The following is a 15,604-nucleotide window of genomic DNA, read 5'->3' as shown; positions in this document are numbered from 1 at the left end:
AGAAATTTTGAGTTTGAATCTCACTCTTAATCTTAAAAAAAAAAAAAATTCAACTACAATCTCGTCTAAGATGTTTCAAAATGAAGCATACTATATGGCTAAACGTATGTTACATATTTTTAACTGCAATACATTTTTTTTTTACTTCTTGTTTGCACCTATTGAAATCCATTGGAGAAGTATAACAGAAAAATTAAGTGGAAAAATCTAATTAAATTTTTAGAAAAAATAAATTCAACGGTTGGCTTAATATGCTGGGAAGCTGTGTATAAAAAATTGCACTTTTGCTTAGTCTCAATTTGACTAGTGCGAAACAGATGAGCTTCCATAATCCATGATGAGCTGCCAATCCCCATTTTCTTTTCACAACTCCCACCAAAACCATAAAATAATAATAAGAAAAAATCAAAATAATTACGTTAATGAATAAACAAATCATTGCAAGTAACTATGCGAATATCAGAGTATTATAAAATAAGCACTGTTATAATATTCTAATATATATACATATATGTGTCATGTGTGTGTTATTTCAAATATCAAATGAAACAAAAAATAATTTAATATAATCTATTATCCTTCTTTCATTTAGTTTATCAATTAAAAAATATGGATATTTAGTGCAATCTATTAGGAGAATTATATTAATAATTTTACTTTTAAAATAAAAAATATCAATAAATTTAAAAATGATAATGCTCAATTTAAAAAAGACAATAAATTAATCATTTGAAACACGAGTTATATATATATATATATAACTTGATTACTCATAAATTATCTTCGTGTGAAAAATAATATGAGAACCATTAAATTCGGTTTGTTAGTGTCCCCAATGCGCATTAAGATGGTCTCAAATGAATACAATTATGCTTGAATATGATTAACTGAAAGTGAATTGAATTGTGTTCTCAACGTATTTTTGGTAAAAGTAATAATTTTTTTTTTGCATCATTGAGAATTATGATAAAATAGTAACAATATATTAATTACCTATTTTAATTTTTTATATTAAGGAGTCGTATGTTAATTTGAGTTTTCACTTTCTTTTAAGTAATTTTGTATTTTCAATGTGATTTTAGATAATATATCGTCTAAACAATTAATATTCATTTTTTCAGAATCACACTTTTTTTTTTTTGGTGACTAAATAGAAAAGAAAGAAAAAAAAAGATACAAAACCAAATTAATTGGCTAGGGTCATATCTAAATCTATTAGATGTTGAAGCTCACTCCATGGTTGGCTCCAATTCGAGTGAATGTCCGCGACAGAAGCAGCTGCTTTAGCCATACAATCTGCAACACTATTTGCAGTCCTCTGAATTAAAAGAATAGAGACTCTCCAATTCCAATTCATAACCTCCTGTATATGCTTTGCCAAATCCCATTCCGGAATATCCTTACCAAGCATTCTTTGGTTTACCAAGAAAAGAGCTTCTAAACAGTCTGTTTCACAAATAACCTCACGAAATCCACTCTCCCAAGCAAGAAGTAAACCTCTCCAAATTGCATACAATTCAGCAAAAAGAACACTGCACACTTCGACTTTCCCAGTGCAACCTTTCAACCAACATCCATCAGGATTGCGAATGATACAACCAAAACCAGCATAGCCAGAAGGAGCAAACCAACTAGCATCACAATTCAATTTAACAGAATAAACTGGAGGTGGAACCCAATGCAAACAAAGTGAAGGAGGAGACAGAGATTGATGCATAGCAAAAATAGTGTGAAACTCCCTTACTGAACTACGAATCAAACTCACCACTTTACTAGCACTCCATGAATCATCTATATTAAATAAGTCCTGATTCCTGCTTCTCCAAATCCACCAGATGGTCGAAAAGAAAAGAAAAACATTTTCACTCCTTGCACCTCTGTAGAGCCAATCATGTAAATTCGAGTTATTTGAATACAGGCCTAAAAGGTTCCAGACCTCCTTGGCACTAGGGCACTCCCGAAGACAATGAAGAATTGATTCAGAACCATTCTGACACCGATGACAGGTGCTAGATAAAGCTAAACCACGACCCAAACGAAACTCTGCCGTAGGAATAGCATTATGAAGACTGAGCCAAATCAAGAACTTGTACTTCTCAGGAATATGCAGTCGCCATACCCACAACCAATTATCATGCTCATTCCAGTCAAACTTTCTTTTGGCTAGCCAACTGTACCCACTCCTAGCTGAGTAAAGTCTAGAAGATGCCACACCCCACGACCAACCCGAACTCTCTCCAGCATTCAAATCCGGATTATAAGCATTCAAACGCTGTTTGACATCTTCTGGAATGGTAGAGAAAATATCATGGAGATTCCATTGACCATCTTTCCAAACGTCTCTAATAGTTAAATTAGAGTCAGATATATGTACAAAAGGGACATCTTGAGCAATTGGGCCCTCAATACTCCAATTGTCAAACCAAAAAGATTGATCAAGTGACCCAACGCACCAAGAGAAGGCATCCTTAAGAGCACCAAAAGCCTTTGAGATACTCTTCCAAACATGAGAAGCATTGCAAGGGACAGGGCCATCTAAAACTCCCTCATTCCTCAGATACTTCGCCCTCAATAGAGCAACCCAAGGCTTGTCCTGACAATGAAAAAGTTGCCACACCAATTTACCAAGTAAAGATATATTAACACACGCAGGATCTCTAACACCCAGGCCACCAAATTTTTTTGGAGTGATCACGGTCCTCCAATTAACAAGAGAAATACCTTTACCATCAACTTGACCCTTCCAAAGGAACTGTCTCATCATAGAAGATAATTTATCGCAAACCCAATTTGGAAAAAAAGATACCTGCATATGATAGACAGGAATGGATGCTGCAACAGAATTGATCAAGCAAAGTCTCCCTGCTTTATTTAGAAGCCTTCCTTTCCAATTAGCTAATCTTCCCCTCACCTTTTCAATCACCGAATGAAAAGAAGCCCTACTGGTACGGGAATGATTAAGGTTAACTCCAAGATATCTTCCTAAGTCCAAAGCAAAACGTATTGAAGAAACACTAGTAAAAATATCTCTTCTACGAGCAGTCACATTTTTAGAACAAAAAGCTTTAGACTTTTCAAGATTCACTTTCATGCCAGATGCCTTGCAAAAAATGTTAAGAGAATGCATGACCATTTGGACCTGACTCTTTGTAGCCTGACAGAAGAGTAAGAGATCATCTGCAAACATCAAATGAGAAAATTTTGGGCCACCCCTAGTGACAGAAACTGGTTTCCACACACCCTCAACCACCTTATGAGATATATAGCAAGCAAGTCTTTCCATACAAAGCACAAATAAGTAAGGAGACATTGGATCGCCCTGTCTAAGCCCCCTTCTAGGAGTAAAACTATCCAATCTATTCCCATTCCACATAATAGAAAGAGATGATGCACGGACACAAGTCATAATCAAATTAACAGTGATGATAGGAAAACCAAAAGCAATGAGAGTACTCTCCAAAAACCTCCAATCCACCCTATCATAAGCTTTTTCAAGATCAATTTTAAAAGCAAGAGTACCTTTCTTGGATTTTGTGTGCTTCATGAAATTCAGAATTTCTTGGGCCACAATAATATTATCAGGAGCACCATGACCTGGAATAAAACCTCCTTGTAAAGGACTAACAATATCTGGAAGAAAAGGCCGAAGTCGGTTAGTCAATACTTTGGTGATAATTTTATAAACAACATTACACAAGCTAATAGGCCTGAAATCCTTCATAAAGGTAGGGTTATCAATTTTAGGAATAAGCACAATCAGAGTTTCCATGATGCTAGGATTTAAGAACTCTCCCAAAAAAGCGCTCCGGACAATATTCCAAATCTCAGTGCCTACTATCTCCCAATATTCTTTAAAAAAATAAGCTTGAAAGCCATCTGGACCAGGAGCCTTAAAAGGGCTCATACTGAATACTGCTGACTTGACTTCCGCAAAAGAGACAGGGTCAATTAACCTAGCACAAGCCTCAGTGCTTAGAGTGGGCATCGGAACATCCCCTAAACAATCAACCTCAACCTCTTCCTAAGTAAATACTATGATGTTTTTAATATTGTGTTTAAGTTATTAAAAAAATAAATAGAAAATATTTAATAAATTTAAATAATTTATTTTTTAATTTAAATATTTTATTTTTTATTTTAAAAAACAAATTAAGTAATTTAAACACCACAACAAAAATATTATAGAATTTACCTAAAAAATAACCAAATACAAACCACATTAATGTTAATTTAATTTTAGTCAAAATTAATTTTAAAAATCACATTCATACTAGCATAGTTTGTAAACGTTAATTTCAAACACATGCACTTTTTCTTTCAGAGAAACTCGCGTTTGAAATTAAATGTGTCTATATTTTAGTTATATTTAGTTATATTGTAATATAAAAATATTTCACATGAACAGTGACTTTAAAATAATAATAATAATAATAATAATAATAATAATAATAATAATAATAATAATAATAATAATAATAATAATAATGATGATGATAATAATAATAAAAAAATATTAAAAAATTATTTAAATTTATTATTTTTGATCATCAATTAGTTATCAATATTTAAAATTATGGAATAAAATATGTTCTTATATTACTAAACTAAAAAAAATTGAGTTAATGATTAAGTAACGACAAAAAATAATAAATTTTAAAACCTTAAAAAACTTTTAAAATTTATTATTTTTGGTTAACCATTAATATTTAAAATTATGGGATAAAATATATTGTTAGATTACTAAATTAATAGACTAAAGAAATTAAATTAATAGCTAAACGATGACTAAAAATAATAAATTTTAATAATTTTTTAATATTTTTCATAACAATAATAATAAGCGATGATAAAAAATAATAAATTCTGACGGTTCTCTATTATTTCTCATAATAATAAATTAATAATAATAATAATAATAATAATAATAATAATAATAATAATAATTGTTTGATTTAATTATTATTTTATAAATATGCATAAAATCGATAGTGTGTAGCAGACTAGAAGTGTATTATAATAAGAGGGAACTTCTGCTGTGGAATTGCAAGGAGTATCCACAAACAAGATTACATCCAATCACAGCTCACCACCTTCATTACACTCATTTTTGTTTTTCAGCAAATTCATTGCTCCAACCTCTGTTTGCTGTTTACTTTCTTTTCATCTTCATATATTATTAGCCATAGCCTTTTTTCAATTTGGAGCTTCCTATTCCTTTTTTGTGCTAAGTTGGTTTTCTTTACTGTTATTTCTTCACCCTTTTTTTTCCCAGCAAAAGGGTGAAAGAACAGTTTTTTTTTTCTTTCTATATATTTTTTTGAATGAATTTTTGTGTACCATTCTCAGTTGTTCATAAATTCAGAATCTTTCTGCTGTTTTCCTAATTGGGTTTTGCAACTTTCATTGCTTTGTGTTCATACCCTTTTGCCTTTCTTTGGCTTCTGATTGGTTTCCCAATTGAGATATAAGCTCAAACTGAAACTGCAGCAGAATTTGAAAAAAAAAAAAATCACTTTTTTGTTTTTATTTCTCACAAAATTAGTTTTTTTTTTTTTTTGGGTATTATTTTTACTCTTTATGATGAACCATATGAGCTGATTTTAGATTTAGTACCTTTCTGATTTTTGTTTCTTTCTGGGTTTTGAGCTATCTAATTCTCAGTTTCAATTTAGTTTTAGAGAGGGAATTAGATCTCATAAGTGGTTCATGGGTTATCCTATTTAGACCAATTAGATAACAGATAAGAGTCTTCAACATCAATTTGGAGCATTCTCTTTGATATTTTTGGTTTTTTAAAATAAAGTTGGTCTTTTCTAGATTCCTGAGGAGCCTCAACTCAATGTTATAAAAAAGAGAAAAAGTACTATTCTGATTCTTTTTTTTTTTTTTTCAAAAAAGAAACAAATGCTTGTGGATTTTTATCCCTGATATTTTTATCCCTTTTCTGTTCCTCTAAAAATCCATCACACATTGAATTTGCTCAAACTTTGATACTTTATGCATCACTAGTGTTTTCATGCATGTAAGCTGTTTGATGATTTGATGAAGTGGGAAATGGAAATATTGTCTCCAACTACAACACCTTATAATCCAAATTCCAACCTCAGCAATACCAACAACACCTTCAATTGGCTTCTTGGAGATGGAAGGAGCACAAGATGGACACCGGAAGAGAACAAGCTCTTCGAAAATGCGCTGGCCGTTCACGACAAGGACACGCCGGACCGGTGGCACCAGGTGGCTGCAATGATACCTGGGAAGACAGTTGGAGATGTTATCAAGCAATACAAGGAATTAGAAGTTGATGTGTGTAACATTGAGGCTGGTTTGATCCCGGTTCCGGGGTATAGTACTACTTCACCATTTACCTTAGAATGGGTGAATTCTCAAGGGTATGATGATGGATTTAAAGGATTAAGTGGAAAGAGACCTTCTTCTTGCTCAGGGAAGCCACCTGAGCAAGAAAGGAAGAAAGGAGTGCCATGGACTGAAGAAGAACATAAGTAACTTTTTTTTGCCTTTCGCCTTTTGCTTTTTGTGTATGTGCATATATATCTACATGTTATTACTATTTATTTATGTGTAGTGGTATTTTAATCATATATATGGTTTTAATATTAGTAGTGTATGATGATGGATTGAATGCATATTTGTTTGAGAACATGGTGGTTGTATGAAAAGCAAGAATTTGTAGGTGGAGTATGAATTTGTAGGTGGAGTATGAACTCCGGCCAACAAATTTCTTGCATGTTTTTGTAACATTTTTAATATGCGTTACGTAAATATTTTCAACCACTTATTCTTTATTTTTTACATAACTTTTGAATATTTTTAACTAAAAAATGAGTGGCTGAAAATATTTTTAGAACACGAATTAAATATATTTCAGGAACAATAAGAATTTTTATACACTAGGAAAGTACCAACTATAAGAAATTTCATTTCCTTTATTAGGTTCATGAGATATTTATGTTGACTTAGTTAAGAAAAAGAAAATTTCTTTTTGAATTTGGGAAGAGTGTGTTTAATCTTGATTCTTGATATATATATATATATGGTGGTTGTTTTTTGCAGATTGTTCTTGCTTGGTTTGAAGAAGTATGGGAAAGGTGACTGGAGAAACATTTCGCGAAATTTTGTGATAACAAGAACACCAACACAGGTTGCAAGCCATGCTCAGAAGTACTTCATAAGGCAACTTTCCGGAGGCAAAGACAAAAGGAGAGCAAGCATCCATGACATAACAACAGTTAATGTCACCGAAACCGGAACATCTTCTTCAGAAGACACCAAAAGTTCTATGATGCTCTCACAGCAGCAGCAGCAACAAAATTCTAGTTCTGCTGGAACTATACCAAGAACTCATCATTTTCAGTGGAATAATCAACAACCAAATAATGCAGCAGGAGGAGTAGCTATGGAAAAAGTTTTCAATTCTGCTTATGGTGTTAACTCATTTGGGGTTACAATAATGGAAGGGCAAAATCTGAACAAGAGTGTTGAATCTTCTTCATCTTCTTCTTACTTAGGACCTCAGACACAGAACCTGGTTTTCCAAATGCAACAACAATCCTCACAGCAACAACAACAACAACACTATTCCCATGCATAAATTGGCCTCTTTTGCATTGGCAATTATATGAATGGCTTGGAACCAATAAATATTTCTTGCTTTATCAGATCAGATCTTTAATTTTCTTTTCCCAATGTGAATATCTTGGTTTGGAGTATTGGTTTAGAATTTAGATCTTGGTCTATGAACTTTGACATTTGTTTAATTTACTTCAACAAAATATTTAAGTCCTCCAATGTTGTTGTCATGGGTTGGTTTTCTATGTTGTCCTAAGAATATTGGATATTGAGCTAAGCTTAGAAATTAGTATGGCATGTCAATTTCTGTGAAAAGAGGAGTATAAACTTTGGTAACTATCAAGAAGGCATAATATTATTATAGTTAAGATATAACAAAGACATAACAAGATACCTTGGTAATAGTTCTTCAAAGATAACAATAAGATGCACATATATATTTTGTGCATCTAGAAGACTAGAACAACCCTTCTTAGCCACTTAGTTCAATTAGAAAAAAGAAAAAAAAAATCCAAAAAGATGGGCCCTAAGATATCAAGGTAATTAAATTGGAGTTTTATCCTTGTTAACACCTTTGTTGTGATACTACTTTCCAAGTTGCATGGAGTTCATGTGATTTGTTGTAATGGAAAACAAGTTGTTAATTAATGAGATTAATCAATTAGTAAATTTTTTATTTTCTTTTTTTACTTTTTTACTTTTTTATTGGAACCCACTATTGGTGCGAAACAAATTAAAAGTTCAATTAAGTTTGTAGTTTTAACTTCAAACTACAACCAAATCATGGGGTTAATTAGCATTAATCAGAACCTACATAAGCAATTAAGCATCCTATGTGACAGTGACTCTACTAGGTAAGGTTTGTCCCCTTTTCTGTTTTTCTTTTCTATCAACTTTGAAACACTTTTGGGAGTAAAAATTGGTTGAATCACATAGCACTGGAAGGTACACTCAATTCTAGGCATCAAGGTGGATTATGATGGCATATTCCTTTTTCTATTTTTGATTTTTATTTAAAATTTAATCTTTGTGTCTCTAGTTATATTTATACACAAGATGACCAAGTTTAATTGAAATTAAAAGACCTTAGGTCAGTGCTGAGTTTGCATGCATTAAGCATCACGTACTTCAATTTCTACTGTGTTCATTTGTTTTTAAATAATCCTTAATTAAATTAAGTTATTATTATTAAATTAAGAGATCTTAAGTGAATCTCTTAAAGAAGAGGAAGATTCCTTGGTAGTGACTAGTGAATTAAGTAATGGTTTTAATTACAATACAATAAATATATTATATGGTACTAAAGCAAGATTGAAGATTGATTAGACGGGTAATATATTCTTAACAAAAAGGATTTTGTCATGTTATGGTACTTATTAGAAGATGTTTAGCACTGTGTTCATATGGTCCAAATAAAAGAAAGCATCATAATCTCCCTGATTCTTATATGTACGGAGTCATCCAATTAAAAAGAAAAAAAAAAGTTAAAATTAAAATAAATGTCTCACTGTTCTCTATATATATCTTAGTTCAAATATTTGATCCCAATTACGGAGACAACCTAAGCATTTTTACTCCGGCAAAAGAGGCTTTAGCTTTTCTTAATCAGATTTCATTATGAATTTATATATATATCTTTTTGGGATCTCTTTTTGGTAATAAGAAAATTCATTTACCACATATATATTGATTTTATTTCAAAACAAGACTGAATATATAATCAAAATGACCTGGTACCATAAATATTGCCTTACAATAGTTAATTGAATTACTAAGATGATTTTTTTTAGTGTAGTAATATAACAAGTTTACTTTTATTACATTAGCAATTAGTAATAGTGTAAAAAAAAGTATACTATTATTCAATTACAATTATTTTTCAAACAATAACTTGAAAAATAAGTACATGATATAATAATAATATAATTAAATATATATAAAAATATATCTATACATAATACATATATAGTTCTAAAAAAATAAAAATAAAGTAGGTGAAACTTTTCCAATCCGTGGTTTGTCTCATTCGCTAGCATATCGACACGTTCCTAAGTCATTACATTTCCGGGACCCATAATGTTTAATTAATTGATTGCATGATTAGTAAATGCAACCCAACATAGTATAATTAATCAAAAGCTACTAATTGCACTTGATTGCAAATGCAAATCATCGCTAGTTGGCTTTCTTCTTTTATTCCTTGGAAGATTATTTTGATCGCATATGTCCCACTTTCTATAAACATACTGTTATTGGTCATATTCTGAATTATTACTTAATAGGATTCAAAATGAATAAAATTTAATCTATAGATATTAATTAGACCAATATTTATCCGATTTCATAGAAGTTAGATATAACGACATAAATACAATTATATTTAATTAAATTCTGATGTATAAGTCATATTCAGATAAGACCTCTTTTATTACTTTCAGGGTAAACTACTGCAATGTGATAATGCCCTTTAGATTAAAAAATACTGGATCCACATAACAAAGATTAATGAACAAGGTGTTCTCATCCCACCTCGAAAAATTGATGAAGACTATATGAATGATATACTTGTAAAGACTAAGGAAGAAACCGGTCTACTATCCGACCTTACAAAAGTGTTCAGCACGATAAAGCAGCATAGGATGAGATTAAATCCCACAAAATGTACCTTTGCAGTAGAAGCTGGAAAATTCCTAAGATCCATGCTCACTCAAAGAGGCATTGAAGCCAACCTGGACAAATGCAGGACAATTCTTGAGATGAAAAGCCCGACTTGTCTAAAGGAGGTTCAACAGCTAAACAAAAGGCTGACAGCTTTATCCAGATTCTTAGCAGGGTCGGCTTTGAAATCTCTACCTTTATTCTCAATCATCAAAAAGAGACATCAATTCTAGTGAACTTAAGAATGTGAACAAACCTTTTAAGACTTTAGAAACTTCTTGAGCTAGCCACCTATCTTGACCTGACTCGAAGAAGGAGAAGAACTCGTAATATACCTGGACATAGCATATAAGGCCATCGCCTCTACCCTCGTCCGAGAAGAGAAGGACATACAACTACCTGTATAGTTTACGAGTAAAGTGTTACAAGTGGTATAATTGAACTATCAAAAAATAAAAAAATTTGCCTATGCCTTTGCCTAGCTTGCAGAAGGTTTTGACCTTACTTCCAAGCCCACATCATTCAAGTCCGAACTAACCAACCTATGAAGCACATCCTCCAAAAGACAGATATTACAAGTCAGATGGTACAATGAGATGTAAAATTATCCAAGTTCGACCTCAAGTATGAAGCCCATACAACCATCAAATCTCAATACCTGTTTGACTTCTTAGCTGAATACACAGGCGAACAACAAGAAAGACCAACAACTTGGCATTTTTATGTGGATGAATGATCAAATAAAGATGGTAGTGGTGTAGGAATCATTCTTGAAAATAAGGAAGGAGCTCGGGTAGAGCTTTCATTAAAATTGGAGTTTTCAGCCTCCAACAACCAAGCCGAATATGAAGCAGATAAATGCGGATTACCAAGCCAAATATTCTAACATGAAGAGGTACTTGGAAAAGATACTAGAACAGCTAGCACACTTCCAAGAGACAGAGGTCAAGCATATAACTCGAAAGCTCAATTGCCGAGTTGATGCCCTCTCCAAACTGGCTAGCACTAAACCAGGGCTCAACAATAAAAGCTTGATCCAGAACACTCTCCGCGCACCATCAGTGGCCAAGGAAGTCGACAAGTCAGATGCACTATTAATCTCCAATCTAAACTTGGGTTGGATAACTCCTATTATCGAATATCTCAAATTCGATATTATCCCTAAAGAAGAAAGGGAAGCAAGGAGTTTCATAAGGGAAGCATAGAACTATGCTTTGGTCCACAACGCTCTCTATAGAAGAAGAATATCTACACTCTTGTTGAAGTGTGTCCCGACCTCTAAGACTGAAGAGGTCCTAGAAGAAGTCCATAGTAGGATCTGTTAAAATCACCTAGGAGCATGATCACTAGCCAAGAAGGTGTTATGAGCAAGTTTTTTTTTTGGCCGACCTCAAAAAGGAAAGTAGAAGAGCTCATCAGCGTCACGTGACCATGGCCTTTTGCAAAATGGGGTTTGGATCTACTTGGACCATTTTTTCAAGCACCTGGACAAGTAAAATATCTCATAGTCAGAATTGACTACTTTACTAAGTGGATTGAGGCAAACCACTGGCAACCATCATGACTCAAAGAATTCAAAATTCTTTTACAAGAACATTGTCACCTGATTTAGCGTCCCATACTCCATCATCGCAGATAATGGCACCCAATTCATTGACTCGACCTTCAGAAGCTTGGTGACAAGCCTTAAGATCAAACATCAATTCACATCGGTAGAGCACCCAAGCCAATAGACAAGTAAAAGCTGCAAACAAAGTCATATTGTCCAGGTTCAAGTGAAGGCTGCAAGACGCAAAAGGAGCATGGGCGGAGGAGCTCCCCCAAGTTCTGTGGGCATATCAGATAACTCTCCATTCTACAACTGGAGAATTTCAGACTAGCTTATGGCATAGAAGTCAACATAGAAAGTCCAATTGTAAGATTCTACAATGAAGTGGGACATCTGAACTCAAAAGAAAGAGCTCAACTTCCTCACAGAAATTCGGAAGCAAGCTCAGATAAGCGAGGAAGCATTAAAATAAAGGATGTCCGCAAAGTACAACAAGAAAGTCATCAGAAGAAGCTTCACCATGAACGACCTTATACTGATCAGGAATGAGATCAGTGTACAAAAGTTGGGCGAAGGAAAGTTGGTTGCAAATTGGAAAGGACCTTACAAGATCGTCAAAGTCTTGGGAAAAAGGTTACTACAAAGTGTCTGACCTATAAGGGAACGAGCTCCCTAGGTCGTGGCATGCATGCACCATGAAGAGATACTATAGCTAGAAAGCGAACCTTTCTCCCTAGTGTATTTTTCCCGACTTTGTGGTTTTTTTTTTGAAAAGGGTTTTCCTGAATGGGGTTTTTAATGATGCATCATAGCAAGGGCTAGGAGTTAAAGATAGAAAAACTCCTAGTAGCAAAATAGCATCTGTAAATCATTTTTATTCATTATAATTTGTCATTTATCTCATTTTCTACAATTGATCGTTCTACTACACACACCGATTCAAGCTTGATAAAGCGTGAAAATCATTTCCCAACCTAGATGGTCGGCAAGATGAATCCAAATTGATATAAGAAGTTATATAAGCAGATCGTGGTTTGACCTCATTAAGCCACTTGTACAAAAATAAGTTAGCAAAAGAGGTAAGCCTAAAATAATCGCAAAAGTAACTTGATAATAGAACAAGACCAACCTATTAAGGTCGGGTCCAAGGCTCGACACTAAGAAAGTAAATTATTACCTGACTTTATAACAGTTCATTCAAAAAATCATGAGAAAAGGATGGTAATCCAAACAAGGTATTCGACGTCATAAAGCAGCTTGACCAACCGAGTTGTGAAAGAAAGTCCCAAATCTAAGGTAAAGTTCTTCTATTGAGTTAACAAAAGATTATATATTATGTTACAAACAAGCAAGCTCAAACTACGTAAAGAAACCACTTAGTCTGTGAAGAGAAATGCGTGAAAAATTAAAGGTAGACTTATAAAAAATTCCAAGAATGATTAGGAGACATGATCAGGTAGGAAAAGAATTGATCAAAACTTTTTCAGAGAAGATCTGAAATAAGAACTCCAGGAGATTACTACATGATATGGTGCATCACAGAAAAGCAAGTTCAGACTACATTAAAGAGTTACATAATTCACGTACAGGAATGCCAAGTCAAGAACCATGATGTCAAGAATCTAAGGGATAACCAGGAATACAATTAGATCAAGATATGAATCAGATTTAGAACATGAAGCAAAAGAATCAATCACATTTCAAGAAGAAGAATTGAAACAATGAACTCTTAACATAAAAGATAGAAGAACAAATGATACGTCAAATAACGTGGCACAATTTAAGTGCATACCTTAACACAAACTAATCCAAGAAGAATACCTAACATTCTCAAACTCAATGATTACTATTACTTATCAATTTTACTTTGTCTATGATAACCTATTAGTGATTCCAAATACACAAACCAATAGCATTAGGTTGGCCAGACCAAAGACTGCTTTGATACCATAATGTAATACCTTCACTACCAGAATGTCATGCTTCCGGCTATACCACTCTAATAGCAAGGATATTACGATGACTTAAGTATATATATGTAAAATAAGTAGGAGCCTTTAAATAAATCGAAACTTAAAATAGAATGCATTTTTTTTCAAGGATCTGAAATTCAACCACATCATCATAATATTTTTTATTTACTGGAAGAGTAGCTTATACAAGTATTATACATACTTATATTATATAATTACAATTCCTATTCCTCTGTACAAAAATTGATAACAATAATAAAGGCGATAGAACATCTAAGAAAACAAATAAAGCATGCCCAATACTCCATAAACTCTTTGAAGGCTTCGACATCTGTTTCCCGAAAAATATTAGATATAAGGGGGTGAGAACCAAACCACATGGTCCTCAGTAGGAAGAGAAAATGCCACAAATGTAATATAAATAAATACACCTGGTCAACACACATCCCAGAAAAAGTTTATCTTCATAAAAGCATTCGTTATTTACTTATTTGTTTTAAAATCATTTTCGGTTAGCTATATACAATTTTATATCCAAAAGTCACTTAGTTGTATGTTGTAAAACTCGAGAAATTAGTAAATAATTAGCCAGTAAATTAATTATTAATCTAAGAAATTAGAAAATGAAATTTTATAGTTTAATATAATAGAACTCATTAAAACGAGAATTTTGACACTAATTTTAAAGAATTTGGCCCAATATTGGACCGAACGGGCCGAACCGGGCCTGTATTGGGCCCAAGGCCCAATCCAACCCCTTACATATGAAGAGCATCAGTTCTCCTTCTTCCCAAAGCTTGGAAGAAATGCTGAAGCTTGCTTGGAAGAAGACAAACCCTCACTCAATAATTCAACCTCACATAACTTTTGATCCGGAGTTCTGATTGACGAGCCATCAGTGACCACGCATTTGTCTCGAAATTCTCTACAAAAATCACAAGACAATTTGGTAAGAAACTTGAGTTTTCTAGCCCATATCCTCTCACCTCATTTTCGAAATTTGTTGAGCCTTGGTGTTGATTTAATGATGTATATGAGATATTAGATTAAATTATATGCTCTGGAGGCAAATCGATGGAATCTATGGTCAATTGACGATGTTAGAAGCTTGAGGTCGAACAATTGTTGCTGAATTTCTGTTTGAAAGAAGTTTGGAGCTTTGAGTATTTGCGAAACGGCGATAATTTGTGGTATTCCGTGCATTAGCGAGAAATCGGCCAAGGTATGATTTTGGTTTCTCGTATTTAACATGTAATGTCTCGTGAAAACATAGGTTAGATGACCATAGGATAGGTTGGAATGTATGTTTATGTTAATGATGAGATTGGAGATGACTGTCTGTGGCCAAAATGGTCGAGATTTATGTGTGGCCGAAATGGTCGAGATGGCAAGTTATGAGTGCGATCCCGCTTGCGTGTTAACTTGAAAATGTGTTCGGATGGCAAGTTGAGGACAGAAGTTTCCTCTCTTGTTGTGATGAGGGTGTGGGGAAATTGGAAGGGCACTCTCCTTTGTATTGTTTTTCCCACATTCTTCTCTGGTTTCAAGGTGGAAAGGCACACTCCTTCGATGTGGAAAGGCACTCTCCTTCGTATATCCTCTAGGAGAAGGTAGAAAAGCATACTCCTTCTATCGGAACAGGCACTCTCCTTCGTTTATGATCCTCCTGGAGATGCGCAATGTAAGACCCAGTTAATTAACGGCTAATTAACCCATAAATGAGAATTTATTCTAGAAAGCCAAAAATGTTATTTTTATGGCTAAATGTGATAGAGGAGATTGAGACGAGAATTTCGGTACCAATTTTATAGAAATCGGACCAAGATTGGACCAA

General features: G+C 33.4%; 1 protein-coding gene across 1 annotated transcript; it reads left to right on the top strand.

The window, feature by feature from the left end:
- Positions 1-4,997: 4,997 nt before the first annotated feature.
- Positions 4,998-7,820, top strand: LOC107609503 (transcription factor DIVARICATA). Its single transcript, XM_016311496.3, has 2 exons — positions 4,998-6,503; positions 7,075-7,820. The coding sequence occupies exons 1-2, from the start codon at positions 6,043-6,045 to the stop codon at positions 7,610-7,612; spliced, it is 999 nt and encodes a 332-aa protein (XP_016166982.1). The 5' UTR covers positions 4,998-6,042; the 3' UTR covers positions 7,613-7,820.
- Positions 7,821-15,604: the final 7,784 nt, after the last annotated feature.

Source organism: Arachis ipaensis, chromosome B7, assembly GCF_059453495.1.
Source record: "Arachis ipaensis isolate K30076 ecotype BB chromosome B7, ASM5945349v1, whole genome shotgun sequence".
NCBI classification, from domain to species: Eukaryota; Viridiplantae; Streptophyta; class Magnoliopsida; order Fabales; family Fabaceae; genus Arachis; species Arachis ipaensis.
This window is presented reverse-complemented; position numbering and strand designations above follow the sequence as displayed.